The 16,731-nt window shown below is 52.9% G+C and overlaps 1 protein-coding gene across 6 annotated transcripts in view; it reads left to right on the plus strand.

The window, feature by feature from the left end:
* Window positions 1-6,616, plus strand: part of JUP (junction plakoglobin) — a 33,382-nt gene extending 26,766 nt beyond the window's left edge. For 5 of the 6 annotated variants that reach the window (XM_033183025.1, XM_033183029.1, XM_033183026.1 and 2 more), the window contains 7 exons: window positions 2,409-2,564; window positions 2,733-2,852; window positions 3,451-3,601; window positions 3,695-3,816; window positions 5,009-5,048; window positions 5,328-5,493; window positions 5,793-6,616. In XM_033183025.1, coding sequence (XP_033038916.1) covers window positions 2,409-2,564; window positions 2,733-2,852; window positions 3,451-3,601; window positions 3,695-3,816; window positions 5,009-5,048; window positions 5,328-5,479 — 741 coding nt within the window. In that variant the 3' untranslated portion in view covers window positions 5,480-5,493; window positions 5,793-6,616. Of the gene's footprint in view, window positions 1-2,408; window positions 2,565-2,732; window positions 2,853-3,450; window positions 3,602-3,694; window positions 3,817-5,008; window positions 5,049-5,327; window positions 5,514-5,792 lie in introns of all 6 variants that reach the window. The other variant, XM_033183027.1, reaches the window with a different exon arrangement.
* The last annotated feature ends 10,115 nt before the right edge of the window (window positions 6,617-16,731 follow it).

Here is a 16,731-nt window from a genome sequence, read left to right on the forward strand (position 1 = left end):
ACAAAAATTAGCTGGCCATGGTGGCCTGTGCCTGTAATCTCAGCTACTTGGAAGGCCAAGGCAGAAGAATTACTTGAACCCAGAAGGCAGAGGTTGCAGTGAGCTGAGATCTCTCCGTTGCACTCCAGCCTGGGTGACAGAGAGAGACTCTGTCTTGGAAAACAAAAACAAAAAACGTGGCTAGGCACTGTAGCTCACGCCTGTAATCCCAGGCCTTTGGGAGGCCGAGGCGGGTGTATCACGAGGTCAGGAGATAGAGACCATCCTGTCTAACATGGTGAAACCCCATCTCTACTAAAATAATACAAAAAAATTAGCCGGGCGTGGTGGTGGGCGCCTGTGGTCCCAGCTACTCGGGAGGCTGAGGCAGGAGAATAGTGTGAACCCGGGAGGCGGAGCTTGCAGTGAGCCAAGATCACGCCACTGTACTCCATCCAGCCTGGGTGACAGAGTGAGACTCCGTCTCAAAAAGAAAAAAAATTGGAAGGCCGAGACGGGCAGATCATGAGGTCAGGAAATAGAGACCATCCTGGCTAACACGGTGAAACCCTATCTCTACTAAAAAATACAAAAAACTAGCCGGGCGAGGTGGCAGGCGCCTGTAGTCCCAGCTACTCAGGAGGCTGAGGCAGGAGAATGGTGTAAACCCAGGAGGTGGAGCTTGCAGTGAGCTGAGATCCGGCCACTGCACTCCAGCCTGGGGGACAGAGCAAGACTCCGTCTCACAAAAAAAAAGAAAAAAAAGTGCACTTAAGAATGACTCTAAGTGATTCTATATATTGAATTATTGTTATTTATTATTATTATTTTTGAGACAGAGTCTTGCTCTGTTTCCCAGGCCGGAGTGCAGTGGCACGATCTCAGCTCACTGCAATCTCCGCCTCCCAGGGTCAAGCAATTTCCATCTAATTTCTGTATTTTTAGTAGAGACGTAGTTTCACCATGTTGGCCAGGCTGGTCTTGAACTCCTGACCTAAAGTGATCTGCCTGCCTTGGCCTCCCAAAGTGCTAGGATTACAGGCGTGAGCCACTGCTCCTGGCCTATACATTGAATTAAAAAAAACAAAATCCATGTTTAGAAAAAAAAATGTCAGTGTGACCCCTCCTTGATGCTTGGTCCCTGCTGCAAACCTGAGGGGGGGCTTTGCATCCTAACCCAGCAGCTAAGTGCCAAGTGACCTTGGCAAGTCATTTGCTGTGTGCTCACATCCCCATCTCACGTGATTTTCATCCCTGCCCTCCTGGCATCTTGTTTTGAGGATGAAATGGATGACACCTTGAGAGGCTCTGGGAGGCCAGAGTGGCTCCTGTGGGTCAAGGACCCTGGGGAGGAAGTCTCAGGACACCTCCTTCCAGAGCTGCCCTGCTGGGGATTCATGATAATGTGGGCACCGCCCAAGCAGGAGGCTTCGGGGCCACCTAGAGCAAAGACTTCCTGAGATTCAGGCTTGGGGAACGATCAGAAAAGCAAGCAAGGCCATGGTGTCTGTGCGGGGTGGTTAAGAGAGAGGGGACAGGGTGAGGGTCTGGGGATGGGGCTGGCAGGATGTTCTGGAATGGGGTGTCATTTTAGCAAAGGCTATTAGAATTATCCATGAGCGGCCGGGCGCAGTAGCTCACGCTTGTAATCTCAGCACTTTGGGAGGCCAAGGTGGGCGGATCACCTGAGGTCAGGAGTTTGAGACCAGCCTGACCAACATGGCGAAACCCTGTCTCTACTAAAAATACAAAAAATTAGCTGGGCATGGTGGCGGGCTCCTGTAATCGCAGCTACTCAGGAAGCTGAGGCAGGAGAATCACTTGAACCCAGGAGGTGGAGGTTGCAGTGAGGTGAGATTATATCACTGCACTCCAGCCTGGGTAACAAGAGTGAAACTGTGTCTCAAAAAAAAAAAAAAAAAAAGTGGCCGGGCGCGGTGGCTCAAGCCTGTAATCCCAGCACTTTGGGAGGCCGAGATGGGCGGATCACGAGGTCAGGAGATGGAGACCATCCTGGCTAATACGGTGAAACCCCGTCTCTACTAAAGAAAATACAAAAAACTAGCCGGGCGACGAGGCGGGTGCCTGTAGTCCCAGCTACTCGGGAGGCTGAGGCAGGAGAATGGCGTAAACCCGGGAGGCGGAGCTTGCAGTGAGCTGAGATCTGGCCACTGCACTCCAGCCTGGGCGGCAGAGCAAGACTCCGTCTCAAAAAGAAAAGAAAAGGATTAGCCATGAGCACCCCCAGATCCTGTGGATTAAGTGACATGGCTGGGATGGTCTCCTTCTCTGGATATCTTCTAGTATGCCTGAGTCTGGCCTCGAGGACAGAAGAGGTGAAGGAGGGAGGGGATACCTGAAGCTGGGAAGCTGGGATCCTTCAGATGTCCAAGAAGTGCCCCTGATCGCTGCCCCCTTTTTTTTGCCAGGCAACCATCGGCTTGATCAGGAATCTGGCCCTGTGCCCAGCCAACCATGCCCCACTGCAGGAGGCAGCGGTCATCCCCCGCCTCGTCCAACTGCTGGTCAAGGCCCACCAGGATGCCCAGCGCCACGTAGCTGCAGGCACACAGCAGCCCTACACGGTATGTGAGCTGGTGGTGCCTGTGACAACCTTCCTGGGGGGTCATGTGTCCTCTGTGGGTGTGTGTGTGAATGCAGAGGTCAGTTGCAACTGATGCCAATTCCAAGAGCCTGTGAAGTTCATTCGGCTGACAACACCTGTCCCATGCCCCCTGCCTCCTCTCTCGCAGGATGGTGTGAGGATGGAGGAGATTGTGGAGGGCTGCACCGGAGCCCTGCACATCCTCGCCCGGGACCCCATGAACCGCATGGAGATCTTCCGGCTCAACACCATCCCTCTGTTTGTGCAGGTGAGTCTGGGGCCGGTGGGCAGGACAGGTCCCCCCACCACTGCTTAGAGGGCAAGGTTAGGAGTCCCAGATTTTGGGGGCCTGGACCAGGCATCAAGAGGTCTTTGGAGGAGTTTGGAGGAAAGTGGCCACACCAGATTGACTACTTAGCAACCCACTGCATAGGCATGGCTTTCTAAGCTTCAAAGCAAGGAAAGAGAACACAAATGGAAAAAACAAAAACAAAAAAAACTTGAGATTCAAACACATAAACATGAAAACCATCTATTTCAGAAAGAACCTTAAAAAAGCATTTAAAAAAAATCAGCAAACGGGGAGCATATGTGCAAGTACCATAACAGACAAGAATTTAACATCTTTCATGTCAGTGAGCTCATTAACACTAGATTCCAATGGTTAGATGAGGCAGAGTCACAGGTAATTTTAAGGTAGCCACGCTCAGCCCAGTTTAAAGCAGTAACACTTACTCCCCAGTGATGGCCCGTTTTCCACTATGGAATTGCTGCAGAGTGGAGGTGGGCAGGGCTGTGGGGTGTGTTGTCCGGCCTGCCTCACCCCTTCCCACCTCTGCCCTGCCTCCCATGTCCCCTATCCCCAGCTCCTGTACTCATCGGTGGAGAACATCCAGCGCGTGGCCGCTGGGGTGCTATGTGAGCTGGCCCAGGACAAGGAGGCGGCCGACGCCATTGATGCAGAGGGGGCCTCGGCCCCACTCATGGAGTTGCTGCACTCCCGCAACGAGGGCACTGGTGAGCTGGGAGAGGGCAGCTGGGTCCCACTCCCCCAGCCATGATGGAGGCTGGCAGACGTTTAACCTGGCTTTTCCTCTCCTCTCTGCTCAGCCACCTATGCTGCTGCTGTCCTGTTCCGCATCTCTGAGGATAAGAACCCAGACTACCGGAAGCGTGTGTCCGTGGAGCTCACCAACTCCCTCTTCAAGCATGACCCGGCTGCCTGGGAGGCTGTGAGTATCCTAGGCTGGACCGCAGTAGTTGGTTGCACAAGTTGTGCACTGCCCAAGGGCAACACTTTCGGGGGTCTCCTACTACTGTCAACTTTATAGATTTTTATTTTTTAGTTGGATCATTTATAATAATTCCTAGCAGATGGAAATAGTGGTTGAACCATATATCCACACAACGCCAATTTTTATTTTGCCCAAATGAGTATACGGTGTTTGAGGAGGGGGTGCTTTTCCTAATTTGCGTGGAGGTGCTGGATAGGCTATGGGCGGTCTTTTCCAGGGTGGAGCAGTGCCCTGCACCCATTCTTGAGTCCTGTGCCTCCTACCCTCCTCCCATGAGCTGCTCTAATCCAGCAGGAGTTTCTGCTCCATGAATGGGGAACCCTCCTCCCTGGGGAGTACTGAGGACACGAGTACATCAGGGCACTGGGTAACCCCATTTCATCATCCTGTATTCCTCCAAGGCCTCTTTGCTTTTCTCTGGCCCCCTCTTTTATTTATTTATTTTTGAGGCGGAGTCTTGGTCTGTCGCCAGGCTGGAGTGCAGTGGCGTGATCTTGGCTCACTGCAACCTCTGCCTCCTGGTTTCAAGCAATTCTCCTGCCTTAGCCTCCTGAGTAACTGGGACTATAGGCGCATGCTACCACCCCCAGCTAATTTTTGTATTTTTAGTAGAGACAGGGTTTCCCCTTGTTGGCCAGGATGATCTCGATCTCCTGACCTTGTAATCTGCCCACCTTGGCCTCCCAAAGTGCTGGGATTACAGGTGTGAGCCACTGTGCCTGGGCTATTTTTTATTTTTTTTGAGATGGAGTCTCGCTCTGTGGCCCAGGCTGGAGTGCAGTGGCGCAATCTCGGCTCACTGCATCCTCTGCCTCCCTGTTCAAGCAATTCTCTTGCCTCAGCCTCCCAAGTAACTGGGATTACAGGTGTGCGCCACCACGCCCAGCTATTTTTTTTTGTATTTTTAGTAGAGACGGGGTTTCACCATGTTGGCCAGGCTGGTCCGAAATTCCTGACTTTAAGTGATCCACCTGCCTCCGCCTCCCAGAGTGCTGGGATTACAGGCGTGAGCCACCACATCCGGCTCAGCCCCTTCTATTAGAAGCATCTCTCCCTTCCCCCCAGCTGAGATCCAGCTTCGAGCCTGCATTTTCAAACCTCTCCTCCATGTTTCTCTCTCCTTTTTCAGGCCCAGAGCATGATTCCCATCAATGAGCCCTACGGAGATGGTAAGTGTGTGCCAGGCTCTTCAGGACCCTGGAGATCCTGGGTGGCTGTGTGGGTGTGTGTGAGGGGGCAATATTATGTCTCCGGGGCCAGAGGACCAGTGGCAACTGCTCTGTGGCATCCACATGTACCCCAGTCTAGATGCCCTGGTGTGGGGTCTGGGGAGGGGTCAGGCCCACCAGGGGTAGGCATGGGTAGAGGAGGCAGCTGAAGGCTGTGCAGACTGCCCCCTGCAGGGTGGCTTGCAGACCCTAGGACCGACCCCCACTTTTCGTCCCCAGACATGGATGCCACCTACCGCCCCATGTACTCCAGCGATGTGCCCCTTGACCCGCTGGAGATGCACATGGACATGGACGGAGACTACCCCATCGACACCTACAGCGACGGCCTCAGGCCCCCGTACCCCACTGCAGACCACATGCTGGCCTAGGCGGCCTGGCCCCAGTACGGCCCCCTCTTTGCAGGTTTTTCCCTCCTCTCTAGAACCTACTTCTGTTGGAGGCCCTCCCATCTCCCCGCTGAAACCTGTGCTTCTCTTTTGGGGGGGACCCTTTGCTGCTGAGCTTCCCCAAGCACGGCGTGCCCTGGCCTGCCTTCTTCTTGTGTCTTTGGTGGGGGTGGGGAGTCCTGTTCCTGCTGGCCCCTTCTGGGGGTGGTGGGCAGGTGACACGGAGTGACATGAGCTTCTGTGGATGCAGGTCCACTGAGCCCCTGACCCCTGTCTGTCCCCGCTCCCCCAACAGGTGCGGTTCCTCATCTGAGAGGCTCTCCGTGCAGGCGATGGGGCAAGACAGAAAAGTGCCTGAGCTGGGGAAGCTGGGGCGTGACTTCCTGCTGCACCCCGCGCCTCCAGAGGTCCTCTGTAGGGTCTTTCTTGGGATAGTGTTCTGCTCCTGCTTTTCTGTCCTGGGCATGGGTCCAGGGCCTAACACCCCCTCCCCGCCCCTGTGGCCCTGGCCACTAAAGCTTCAGACTCAAGCACCCTTTCTGTTTCCCCCCAGCAACCCCCCCAAACCCCCAGCCTCCCTGTCTCCAGCTGCCTGGGCCTGGAAGGGCTTTGGTTCCTTCTCTGGGTCTGATTTTCTCACTGAACTCCACTGACCAACTGCTCTAAGCCCCCAGGGTCTCCAGGGCCCAGGTTCAAGACCCAACCCCCCGAAATCCAAAGCTTCTCTTGAAAAGTTCAGGGACCGTCCAGGGGAGATGGGGCGGAGATATGGAGTGAGTCACCTGCTCCAGGAGACGCTGACTTCTCTCTCCAGGATGCTTAGTTGGCTTTGCCCACCCCTCACTCCCCAGGGAGCTCTGGGGACAGCTCCCTCACACCCCTGTCCCACCCACACAGCTGCCCTAGCTGACCCTGAGAAGTGCTCTTGGCTGACCCCTCTGGTGTGTGGTGAGGGGCTTTCTCTTCCCCTTCCTGTTTCAGACCCCCCCCATCTCCCGCACATGGTGTGGGGGGCTGGGGGAGGTCCCAGCAGAGTGTTTTATTATTATCGCTTTATGTTTTTGGTTATTGGTTTTTTTGTATAGACCAAAGCAAAGAAAATAAAAATAACACAGATGCGTTGGAGGCTGTTTAGGGGAGTGGGGTGGGAAAGTCGAGGGGCTTCCCTCGCAGCCTGGCGCCCTCCTTGGCTGGGTCCTGCGGGTTCTCAGGGCCGCCTTGCATGTGGGACGAACTAGAAGAGGCAAGCTGGGGAGCCAGGAGTGTTGGAGGAGCCAGAGTGGATTTAACCCGTTACGTGCTTGTAGGGTGAGGACGGGGGAAGAGGTGAATGGGGGTGAGTCCCTCACTTCGGGAGGCCAGGCCTTGTTTCTCTCTCAAACAGGCAAGCTCCTGGCTGGCTCTCCTCCCGTCCAACCTTAAAGTGAATATGGCAGATGTCCCTGTGCTTAACGCTCCCTGAGGCTTATGGCCTGGAATCCAGACCCCTTGTTGGTCGACTGTGGGCCCACCCCAGCTCCTGCCCACCTCCCCTCTGTCTTCCCCTCACCACCTACTCTGCCCTCAGCCATGCCGGGACAGCCAGCAGCCCCCTCGTGTTCTTTGTCCATGCTGTTCCTGCTGTCTGGGTGCCTCCACTGTTCACCTGCTGGGATCGGCTCAGACCTGACTCCAGGAACACCTGCTCCATGACCTCCACCCCCAGCAGGGATGAGTGGGTGCCCCTCCTGCTGTGCTCCACGATGCCCCATGCACAGCTGTCACTTCACCCATCACGTTGGTCTGTCCTTCAGCTCATGTGACAGTTCCCCCACCCACAACCCCAAATTCTCCTTTCTGAGGGGGTGCTGGTTACAATGCACCCGGCAAACCTGAGAACCTGCAGCGCCTGTGCACCTGCCCAGGGCCCGATGCCTTCTTTCTATGCCCGCCTGAAGCTCAGGGCAGTGGAGGGAGGCCATGGCCTCATTCACAGAGGATTGGTGGGACGTGGGGCTGGGGCTGGGACTGGAGACAGGTAGGTGCTTCCAATTAGGGGCTGGCTGTAAGGTCCCAACACGAGGGAATGAGACAGCTGAGCTCTGCAGACTAGAGCCGGGGGAGTAGGGAGGGGACAGAGTTTTCAGAGCTCCAGAGGATCTGAAAATCTAACAATGCCCCTGCTCCTTTTTTTTCTTTCTTTTTTTTTTGAGACTGAGTTTCACCCTTATCTCCCAGGCTGGAGTACAATGGCACGATCGCGGCTCACTAGAACCTCCGCCTCTTGGGTTCAAGTGATTCTCCTGCCTCAGGCTCCCCAGTAGCTGGGACTACAGGCACGCATCACCACGCCCGGCTAATTTTTGTATTTTTAGTAGTGATGGGGTTTCTCCATGTTGGCCAGGCTGGTCTTGAACTCCCGACCTCAGATTCTCCACCCGTCTCAGCCTCCCAGCCTCCCAAAGTACTGTGATTACAGGCGTGAGCCACCATCCCCGGCCAACAATGCCGTTTAAATGTGCTCCGTGTTCAGGACCCTGGCAGGAAACACTTGAATTGGGTGATTTGAGGAGATGGTGGTAAGGGGACAGTTTACAAAGGTGTGGGCATGTATAGGAAAAAGCAAGGGGTAGGACAGGGCGCCGGGCTATTTACAGTGATGTGACCTTTGGCCTGGTACTGGGAGGAGTGGGGTGCTCCCTGGGACAGGACCCTGTGGATGAGGCTTCCTGACAAGGGGAGGCTGTGAGCGGGCTCCCTCCTACCAGAGCTCCCTACTGGCCCAGCCCAAGCAGAAACCAGAGCCCATTCACGTCCATTCCTGCCATCTCCCACAGCCCAGCGCAGAGTAGAGGTCTGGAGAAGCCAATGAAGATAGATAACTGCCACATGGACACCATTTCCCCCACCCTAGCTTTCCAAAAGAGGGCCAGAGGCACCCCACAGAAAAGGACTGCTCTTTCAAGCCTCGTGACAGGTGCTGAGGACAAGGGAAAGGAGAGAGCTAAGTCACCATGCTAAGGGGCAGTGCTAGATTTGAGCTTCACAGTAAGCCCTCAGCTTCCTGGCAGCCTGGCCAAAATGGGAAACTTAAAGCCAGTTAATTCCTTTCCTTCCTTCCCTCCTTCCCTCCTTCCCTCCTTCCCTCCTTCCCTCCTTCCTTCCTTCCTTCCCTCCCTCCCTCCCTCCTTCCTTACTCCCTCTCTCCCTCCCTCCTTCCTTCCTTCCTTTTCTTCCTTTTCTTCCTTTTTTTTTTTTTGACAAGAGTTTCGCTCTTGTTGCCCAGGCTGGAGTGTAGTGGCGCGATCTCAGCCCACTGCGACCTTTGCCTCCCAGGTTCAAGAGATCCTCCTGCAAGGCCGGGCGCGGTGGCTCAAGCCTGTAATCCCAGCACTTTGGGAGGCCGAGACGGGCGGATCACGAGGTCAGGAGATCGAGACCATCCTGGCTAACATGGTGAAACCCCGTCTCTACTAAAAATACAAAAAACTAGCCGGGCGACTTGGCGGGCGCCTGTAGTCCCAGCTACTCGGGAGGCTGAGGCAGGAGAATGGCGTGAACCCAGGAGGCGGAGCTTGCAGTGAGCTGAGATCCGGCCACTGCACTCCAGCCTGGGCGGCAGAGCGAGACTCCGTCTCAAAAAAAAAAAAAAAAAAAAAAAAAAAAAAAAAGAGATCCTCCTGCTTCAGCCTCCTGAGTAGCTGGGATTACAGGCATGTGCCACCATGCCCGGTTAATCTTAAATTTTTAGTAGAGATGGGGTTTCTCCATGTTGATCAGACTAGTCTCAAACTCCCAACCTCAGGTGATCTGCCTGCCTCAGCCTGCCAAAGTGCTGGTATTACAGGCGTGAGCCACCGTGCCCGGCCAGGCCAGTTAATTTCAATGCAGTGAGTTGGCCACTTCAGTTTTCATGGAAGAGCTAACTGAGCCTTGCAACCTTGAGAAAGTCAGTTCACTTCTCTGAACGTCAGTTTCCTCACCTGTAAAATGAGGATGATGCCTTCTCCATGTACCTACTGTGAGGATGAAATGAGAAAGTACAGGGATTCCAGGTAGGCAGAAGGGGGGAAAGGTTTTGCCTTTTTGATGTTTGGAATGGGCATCCACCCTGGGGACTTATCTGGACCTTGGCTTGAGCTATGTCATATGCCCATCCTTTGCTGCAAAGAGAGCTGGGAAATGGAGACTATTTTAGCTGCACACAGTACCTCCTTGGTAAGAATCAGGGGTTTTTATTTGTTTGTTTTATTTTTAAGAGACAGGGTCTTGCTGTGTTGCCCAGGCTGGAGTGCAATGGCATGATCACAGCTCACTGCAGCCTTGAACTCCTGGGTTCAAGTGATCCTCCTGCCTCAACCTCATGTGTAATTGGGATTACAGACTACAGGTACACACCACAATGCCTGGCTAATTTTTTTTTTTTTTTTTGTAAATGATTTGTAAAGATGGAGTCTGGCTGTGTTGGCCAGACTGGCCTTGAACTCGTGGTCTCTAGCAATCCTTCCACCTTGGCCTCCTAAGGTTCTGGGATTCCAGATGTGAGCCACTGTACCTGGCATAAAACTCAGGGTTCCGAAACTAGGAAAGAAAAAGATGGATAAGGCATTGGGTCCATCACCACAGGGGTCTGCCACAGCTAGGAACAAGTCTCCTCAGACTAACTTTGCCTCTTTTTCAGTAGGCTTGGTCAGGGAGGTGGCAGGAGAGCTGTGGGTGTCTGGGTTTCAGCAAGACCAGAGGGGAAATGCAGGCTTCGGTGATGTGAGAGGGCTTGGTGGAGCAGCCATCCCCAGGGAGTAGCAGACGTAGCCCTGTCCATCTGGAGAAAGCTCTCTATCTGCCATCTGCCAAGGCCAACATTTCTATGCCAGAATCTACAATACCAATGGAGACAGAGATAGAACTATCAAAAAGGCAGGTCCCACACTGAATGACGTGTTAAAACAAGTCTTAAAAATAATTTATCAGCTGTGAAACTCAAACTGCTCTTAAAAATTGTGTTCATCCAGGTGTGGCAGCACAGCCCTATAGTTCCAGCTACTTAGGAGGCTGAGGTGAGAGGATCACTTGAGCCCAAGAATTTGAGACCGGCCTGGGACACATAGTGAGATCTGGCCTCCTAGTGTTGTTTATTTATTTACTTATTTCCATACTTACTGGGAGGTGAGAATAGAGATCCCTGTTTATCAGCATGGAGACAGTGACACATACGGGAAAAAAATACAAAGTTTATTTTGGCATTTACACTATAAAGTCACTGGTGGTTACTCTGGGTAACCACAGAGTTACAGGTGATTTAAAATGTTTTTGCTGTGACCAGGCACAGTGGCTCACGCCTGTAATCCCAGCGCTTTGGGAAGCCAAGGCAGGTGGATCACGAGATCAGGAGTTCAAGACCAGCCTGGCCAAGATGGTGAAACCCCATCTCTCCTAAAAATACAAAAAAATAAAAAAATAAAAAAAATAAAAATGAGCTGGGTGCAGTGGCAGGTGCCTGTAATCCCAGAGGGCGGAGGTTGCAGTGAGCCGAGATCGTGCCACTGCACTCCAGTTGGGGCGACAGAGTGAGACTCCATCTCACACACACACAAAAAAGAATGTCTTTGCTGTCAGGCGAGGTGGCTCACGCCTGTAATCCTAGCACTTTGGGAAGCTGAGACGGGCAGATCACCTGAGTGGGAGTTCGAGATCAGCCTGACCAACATGGAAAAACCCCATCTCCACTAAAAATACAAATTAGCCGGGCGTGGTGGCACATGCCTGTAATCCCAGCTGCTCGGGAGGCCGAGGCAGGAGAATCGCTTGAACCCAGGAGGCAGAAGTTGCAGTGAGCCGACATCGCACCACTGCACCCCCAGCCTGGGCAACAGGAGCAAACTTCCATCTCAAAAAAAAAATGTGTTTGCCTATCTATATTTAAGAAATATTACCTTGTCATATACAAATGCTCAAAAACATTTAAAGGAACTTTCTATTAGGAAAAAATTCAAACATACATAAAAGTAGAGACCGGGCATGGTGGCTCACACTTGCAATCCCAGCACTTTGGGAAGCTGAGGTGGGAGGATCACCTGAGGTTGGGAGTTCGAGACCAGCCTGACCAACATGGAGAAACCCCGTCTCCACTAAACATACAAAATTAGCCAGGCGTGGAGGCACACACCTGTAATCCCAGCTACTCGGGAGGCTGAGGCAAAAGAATTGCTTAAACCCAGGAGGTGGAAGTTGCAGTGAGCTGAGATCGCACCACTGCACTCTAGCCTGGGTGGCAGAGCAGGACTCTGTCTCAAAAAACAAACAAACAAACAAACAAGACTGGATGTGGTGGCTCACGCCTATAATCCCAGCACTTTGGGAGGCCAAGGCAGGCGGATCACCTGAGGTCAGGAGTTCGAGACCAGCCTGACCAACATGGAGAAACCCCATCTCCACTAAAAATACAAAATTAGCCAGGCGTGGTGGTGCATGCCTGTAATCCCAGCTACTTGGGAGGCTGAGGCAGGAGAATCGCTTGAACCTGGGAGGCGGAGGTTGCAGTGAGCCGAGATCATGCCACTGCACTCCAGCCTGGGCAACAAGAGCAAAACTCTGTCTCAAAAACAAAACAAAACAAAACAAAAAAACCGAAAAAGTAGAGAGAATATAGGCTGGGCATGGTGTCTCATGCCTGTAATCCCAGCACTCTGGGAGGCCAAGGCAGGTGGATTGCTTGAGTTTGAGACCAGTCTGGGCAACATGACAAAACCCCATCTCTATAAAAAAAAAAAAGAAAAAGAAAAAGAAAGAAAAAAAGAAAAGAAAAGAAAATTTGTTGGGCATGATGGTGCACGGCTGTGGTCACAGCTACTTAGGAGGCTGAGGTGGGAGGACAATCTGAACCCAGGAGGTCAAAGGTCAAGGCTGCAATGAGCTGAGATGGTGCCACTGCACTCTAACCTGGGCAACAGAGCAGGACCCTGTCTCAAAAAAGAAAAAAAAAAAAGAAAGAAAAAGAAAAGAACGATGAATTTCCGTGTGCCTGTCACTCACTTGCAGAGTTATTAATGTTCTGCAGTTGTTGCTTCATCTACCATGCTCATTTTGTGGAGTGTCTTTAAGCAAACACCAGGCATTGTATCACTTTACCCACAAGTGCTTCCTTACATCTTTCTAGCTCAGAAGTCTTTTTTTTAAATTTATTAATTTATTTCTTTTTTTGAGACAGAGTCTGGCTCTGTCGCCCAGGCTGGAGTGCAGTGGCCGGATCTCAGCTCACTGCAAGCTCCGCCTCCCGGGTTTACGCCATTCTCCTGCCTCAGCCTCCCGAGCAGCTGGGACTATAGGCGCCCGCCACCTCGCCCGGCTAGTTTTTTGTATTTTTTAGTAGAGACGGGGTTTCACCATGTTAGCCAGGATGGTCTCGATCTCCTGACCTCGTGATCCGCCCGTCTTGGCCTCCCAAAGTGCTGGGATTAGAGGCTTGAGCCACCGCGCCCAGCCGTCTTTTTTTTTTTTTTTTTTTGAGACAGAGTCTCACTCTCTTGCCCAGGCTGGAGTGCAGTGGTGTGATCTCGGCTCACAACCTCCGCCTCCCGGGTTCAAGCGATTCTCCTGCCTCAGTCTACAGGCACGTGCCACACTGCCTGGCTAATGTTTTTTTTTTTTTTGAGACGGTGGCTCTCTCTGTCGCCCAGGCTGGAGTGCAGTGGCGCAATCTTGGCCCACTGCAAGGCTCCACCTCCCGGGTTCATGCCATTCTCCTGCCTCAGCCTCCCGAGTAACTGGGACTACAGGCACCCGCCACCGCACCCGGCTAATTTTTTTTTTTGAGACGGAGTCTCGCTCTGTCGCCCAGGCTGGAGTGCAGTGGCCGGATCTCAGCTCACTGCAAGCTCTGCCTCCGGGTTCACGTCATTCTCCTGCCTTAGCCTCCCGAGTAGCTGGAACTACAGGTGCCCGCCACCTCGCCGGGCTAGTTTTTTGTATTTTTTTTTTTTTTTTTTTTTGAGACGGAGTCTTGCTCTGCCACCCAGGCTGGAGTGCAGTGGCGGATCTCAGCTCACTGCAAGCTCCGCCTCCCGGGTTTACGCCATTCTCCTGCCTCAGCCTCCCAAGTAGCTGGGACTACAGGCGCCCGCCTCGTCGCCCGGCTAGTTTTTTGTATTTTTAAGTAGAGACAGGGTTTCACCGTATTAGCCAGGATGGTCTCGATCTCCTGACCTCGTGATCTGCCCGTCTCGGCCTCCCAAAGTGCTGGGATTACAGGCTTGAGCCACCGCGCCCGGCCGTTTTTTGTATTTTTTAGTAGAGACGAGGTTTCACCGTGTTAGCCAGGATGGTCTCGATCTCCTGACCTCGTGATTCACCCGTCTCGGCCTCCCAAAGTGCTGGGATTACAGGCTTCAGCCACCGCGCCCGGCCCTAATTTTTTGTATATTTAGTAGAGACGGGGTTTCACTGTGTTAGCCAGGATGATCTCGATCTCCTGACTTTGTGATCTGCCCGTCTCAGCCTCCCAAAGTGCTAGGATTACAGGCGTGAGCCACCGCACCCGGCCTGCCTGGCTAATTTTTGTATTTTTTAGTAGAGACGGGGTTTTGCCATGTTGGCCAGGCTGGTCTTGAATTCCTGACCTCATGATCTGCCCGCCTCGGTCTCCCAAAGTTCTGGGATTACAGGTGTGAGCTACTGCGCCTGGCCAGAAGTTTTGTTTTAAAAGTTTATTTTATTTTATTATTATTATTTTTTGAGACAGGGTCTTGCTCTATTGCCCAGGCCAGAGTGCAGTGGTAGGATTTCAGTTCCCTGCAACCTCCACCTCCCAAGTTCTAGTGATTCTTGTGCCCCAGCCTCCCAATTAGCTGAGATTACAGGCATGTGCCACCACATCTGGCTAATTTTTGTATTTTTAGTAGAGACAGGGTTTCACCATGTTGGCCAGGCTGGTCTTGAATGCCCGACCTCAAGTGATCTGCCTGCCTCAGCCTTCCAAAGTGCTGGAATTACAGGCATGAGCCGCCGTGCCCAGCCAGAATAGTGTTTTTAAATACCTAACATAAAATACATAATATTGAAAAGAAAATATATTTATTGAAATGTAGTTATCAAAGCAATTAAAAATGTGTGATATAGTAATATATGAGGGTCTTTTTTTTTGGAGACGGAGTCTGGCTCAGTCTCCCAGGCTGGAGTGCAGTGGCGCAATCTTGGCTCACTGCAAACTCTGACTTCTGGGTTCATGCCATTCTCCTGCCTCAGCCTCCCAAGTAGCTGGGACTACAGGCGCCTGCCACCACGCCCAGCTAATTTTTTTTGTATTTTTAGTAGAGACGGGGTTTCACTGTGTTAGTCAGGATGGTCTTAATCTCCTGACCTCATGATCCGCCTGCCTTGGCCTCCCAAAGTGCTGGGATTACAGGCGTGAGCCACCACACCTGGCCATGAGGGTCTTTGTTAATACACTAAATTATAAGACCTAAGAGTGGGCTCGTTAAGTACTATTATGTGGAAGCAAATCCAGTAACCATAGGCAGCCCCAGGGTACGGGAGAGGGAGAGTCGCCCGGCTCTTTCTCTGAACTGGGATGCCATGGACAGCACATGGCCTGTTGGTAAGACAAGCCTTTGTGATCTTCCCTCCCCGATACTTCCTGGCTGTGTGGCCTTGGATAAGTTGCTTGACCTCTCTGGGCTTCTGCTTTTCATCTATAACATAGTAATATTTTTTTCCTTCCAGTGATGATAAAATGAAATATATCCAAAATATGGCACCTAGTCAGGTCTCAGTGAATGTGTATTTATTCCTCTGTCTCTGTCCACAACCCCACAAATTGTCCCTGGAAGGGCTCAGAGCCTGGACATGGACACAGGGATGAGAGGGAGTTGTTGACTCTGGGGACAGAGGTCAGGGAGTGAAGGGCTCCTTGGTGTTATCCCTGAGCCTGGAGGTAGCTCAGGGAGGCCAAAGGGCCAGAGAGCATCCTTCTAGACTCACCACCACCTGGCATTGCCTGTCCAGCAGGCTGGGCGCGGCTGGTGGCCCTGCCCTCCTCACAGTGGGTGCTGTGGTCCCCCCACTCCCAGCTGCTTCCCGCGGAGCCTCCCAGGTCAGGGTACTGCCGACCTGCTGGATCCAGCTCCCTATCAGGCCAGCCCAGGCCTCCTGCTCTGGTCCCTGGGGAAAGGAGCAGGGCTGGGCTGAGGGCTCTAGGGAAGAAGTGGGCACCTGGCTGTGCCGAGGGCCAGTCCCTGGGGATCTGTGGCTCACGTCCTGGCCAGGCTCCACCCTCTCCCACAGGTGCCCCTTGAGGGTTCCTGGTGGGGCTCACCTGTGCCAGGGGATGTGGAGCCCTGGTTTGGGAGTCCAGAGTCCTAGGATCTCACCCTGACCAGAAGTCACTTCCCCAGGGCGATTACCACTCCCGCTGTCCATACCCAGAGAATTCACTGATGTGTTCATTCAACAAGTATTTATTGGATGCCTCATTAGAGTCCTGAGAATACAAAAGTGAGCCAAACAGATACTGCTCCCATTGTTACTAAATAGATCATCTTGTCAATGACATCATCTTACCCTGTGAATGGGCAGAATTGGGAGAGAATGCCAGGGGAGGGGAGGACACAGAGAGGCCCCATCTGGCACAGGGGACCTAACACAGGTGAGCCCCACCAGGGAGGGCTTCTCGGAGGAGGAGTCAGACATCAGAACTAAGAGCAGGAGTGAGCCTGTGTGGGAGGTGGGGCCTTCCTCCAGGATGGGAGCCCCCACATGGGGAAGAACTTCGGAGTGGGGGTCAGTACTCTCCACCTGAGGTCCTGGCCACCTCAGCCCCTTGTCCTCGCCCCCGGTACTTGCTCTCTGTCCTCTCTCTCCTTGCCTCTCTCCCTTTCGGTCCTGGCCAGCAGCGGGGCCATGGAAGACAGCAGGCAGAGAGCTCAGGGCCCCAGCTGCCCCCAGCACCTTGTTACCTCTTTGCTCCAGGCCAGAGGGGCTCAGTGGCCCAGGAATTGGGCTGCGCTCTTTAAGAAGAGGAGAAAAGTTAAAGGGAGTCAGGTGTGGTGGCTCACGCCTGTAATCCCAGCACTTTGGGAGGCTGAGGCTAGGTAGATCACTTGAGGTCAGGAGTTAGAGACCAGCCTGAGCAAAATAGTGAAACTCTGTCTCTACTAAAAATACAAAAAAAAACTGGCCGGGCACGGTAGCTTATGCCTGTAATCCCAGCACTTTGGGAGGCCAAGGTGGGCGGATCATGAGGTCAAGAGATTGAGACCATT

Source organism: Trachypithecus francoisi, unplaced genomic scaffold (assembly GCF_009764315.1).
Source record: "Trachypithecus francoisi isolate TF-2019V2 unplaced genomic scaffold, Tfra_2.0 Lachesis_group20, whole genome shotgun sequence".
NCBI lineage: Eukaryota > Metazoa > Chordata > Mammalia > Primates > Cercopithecidae > Trachypithecus > Trachypithecus francoisi.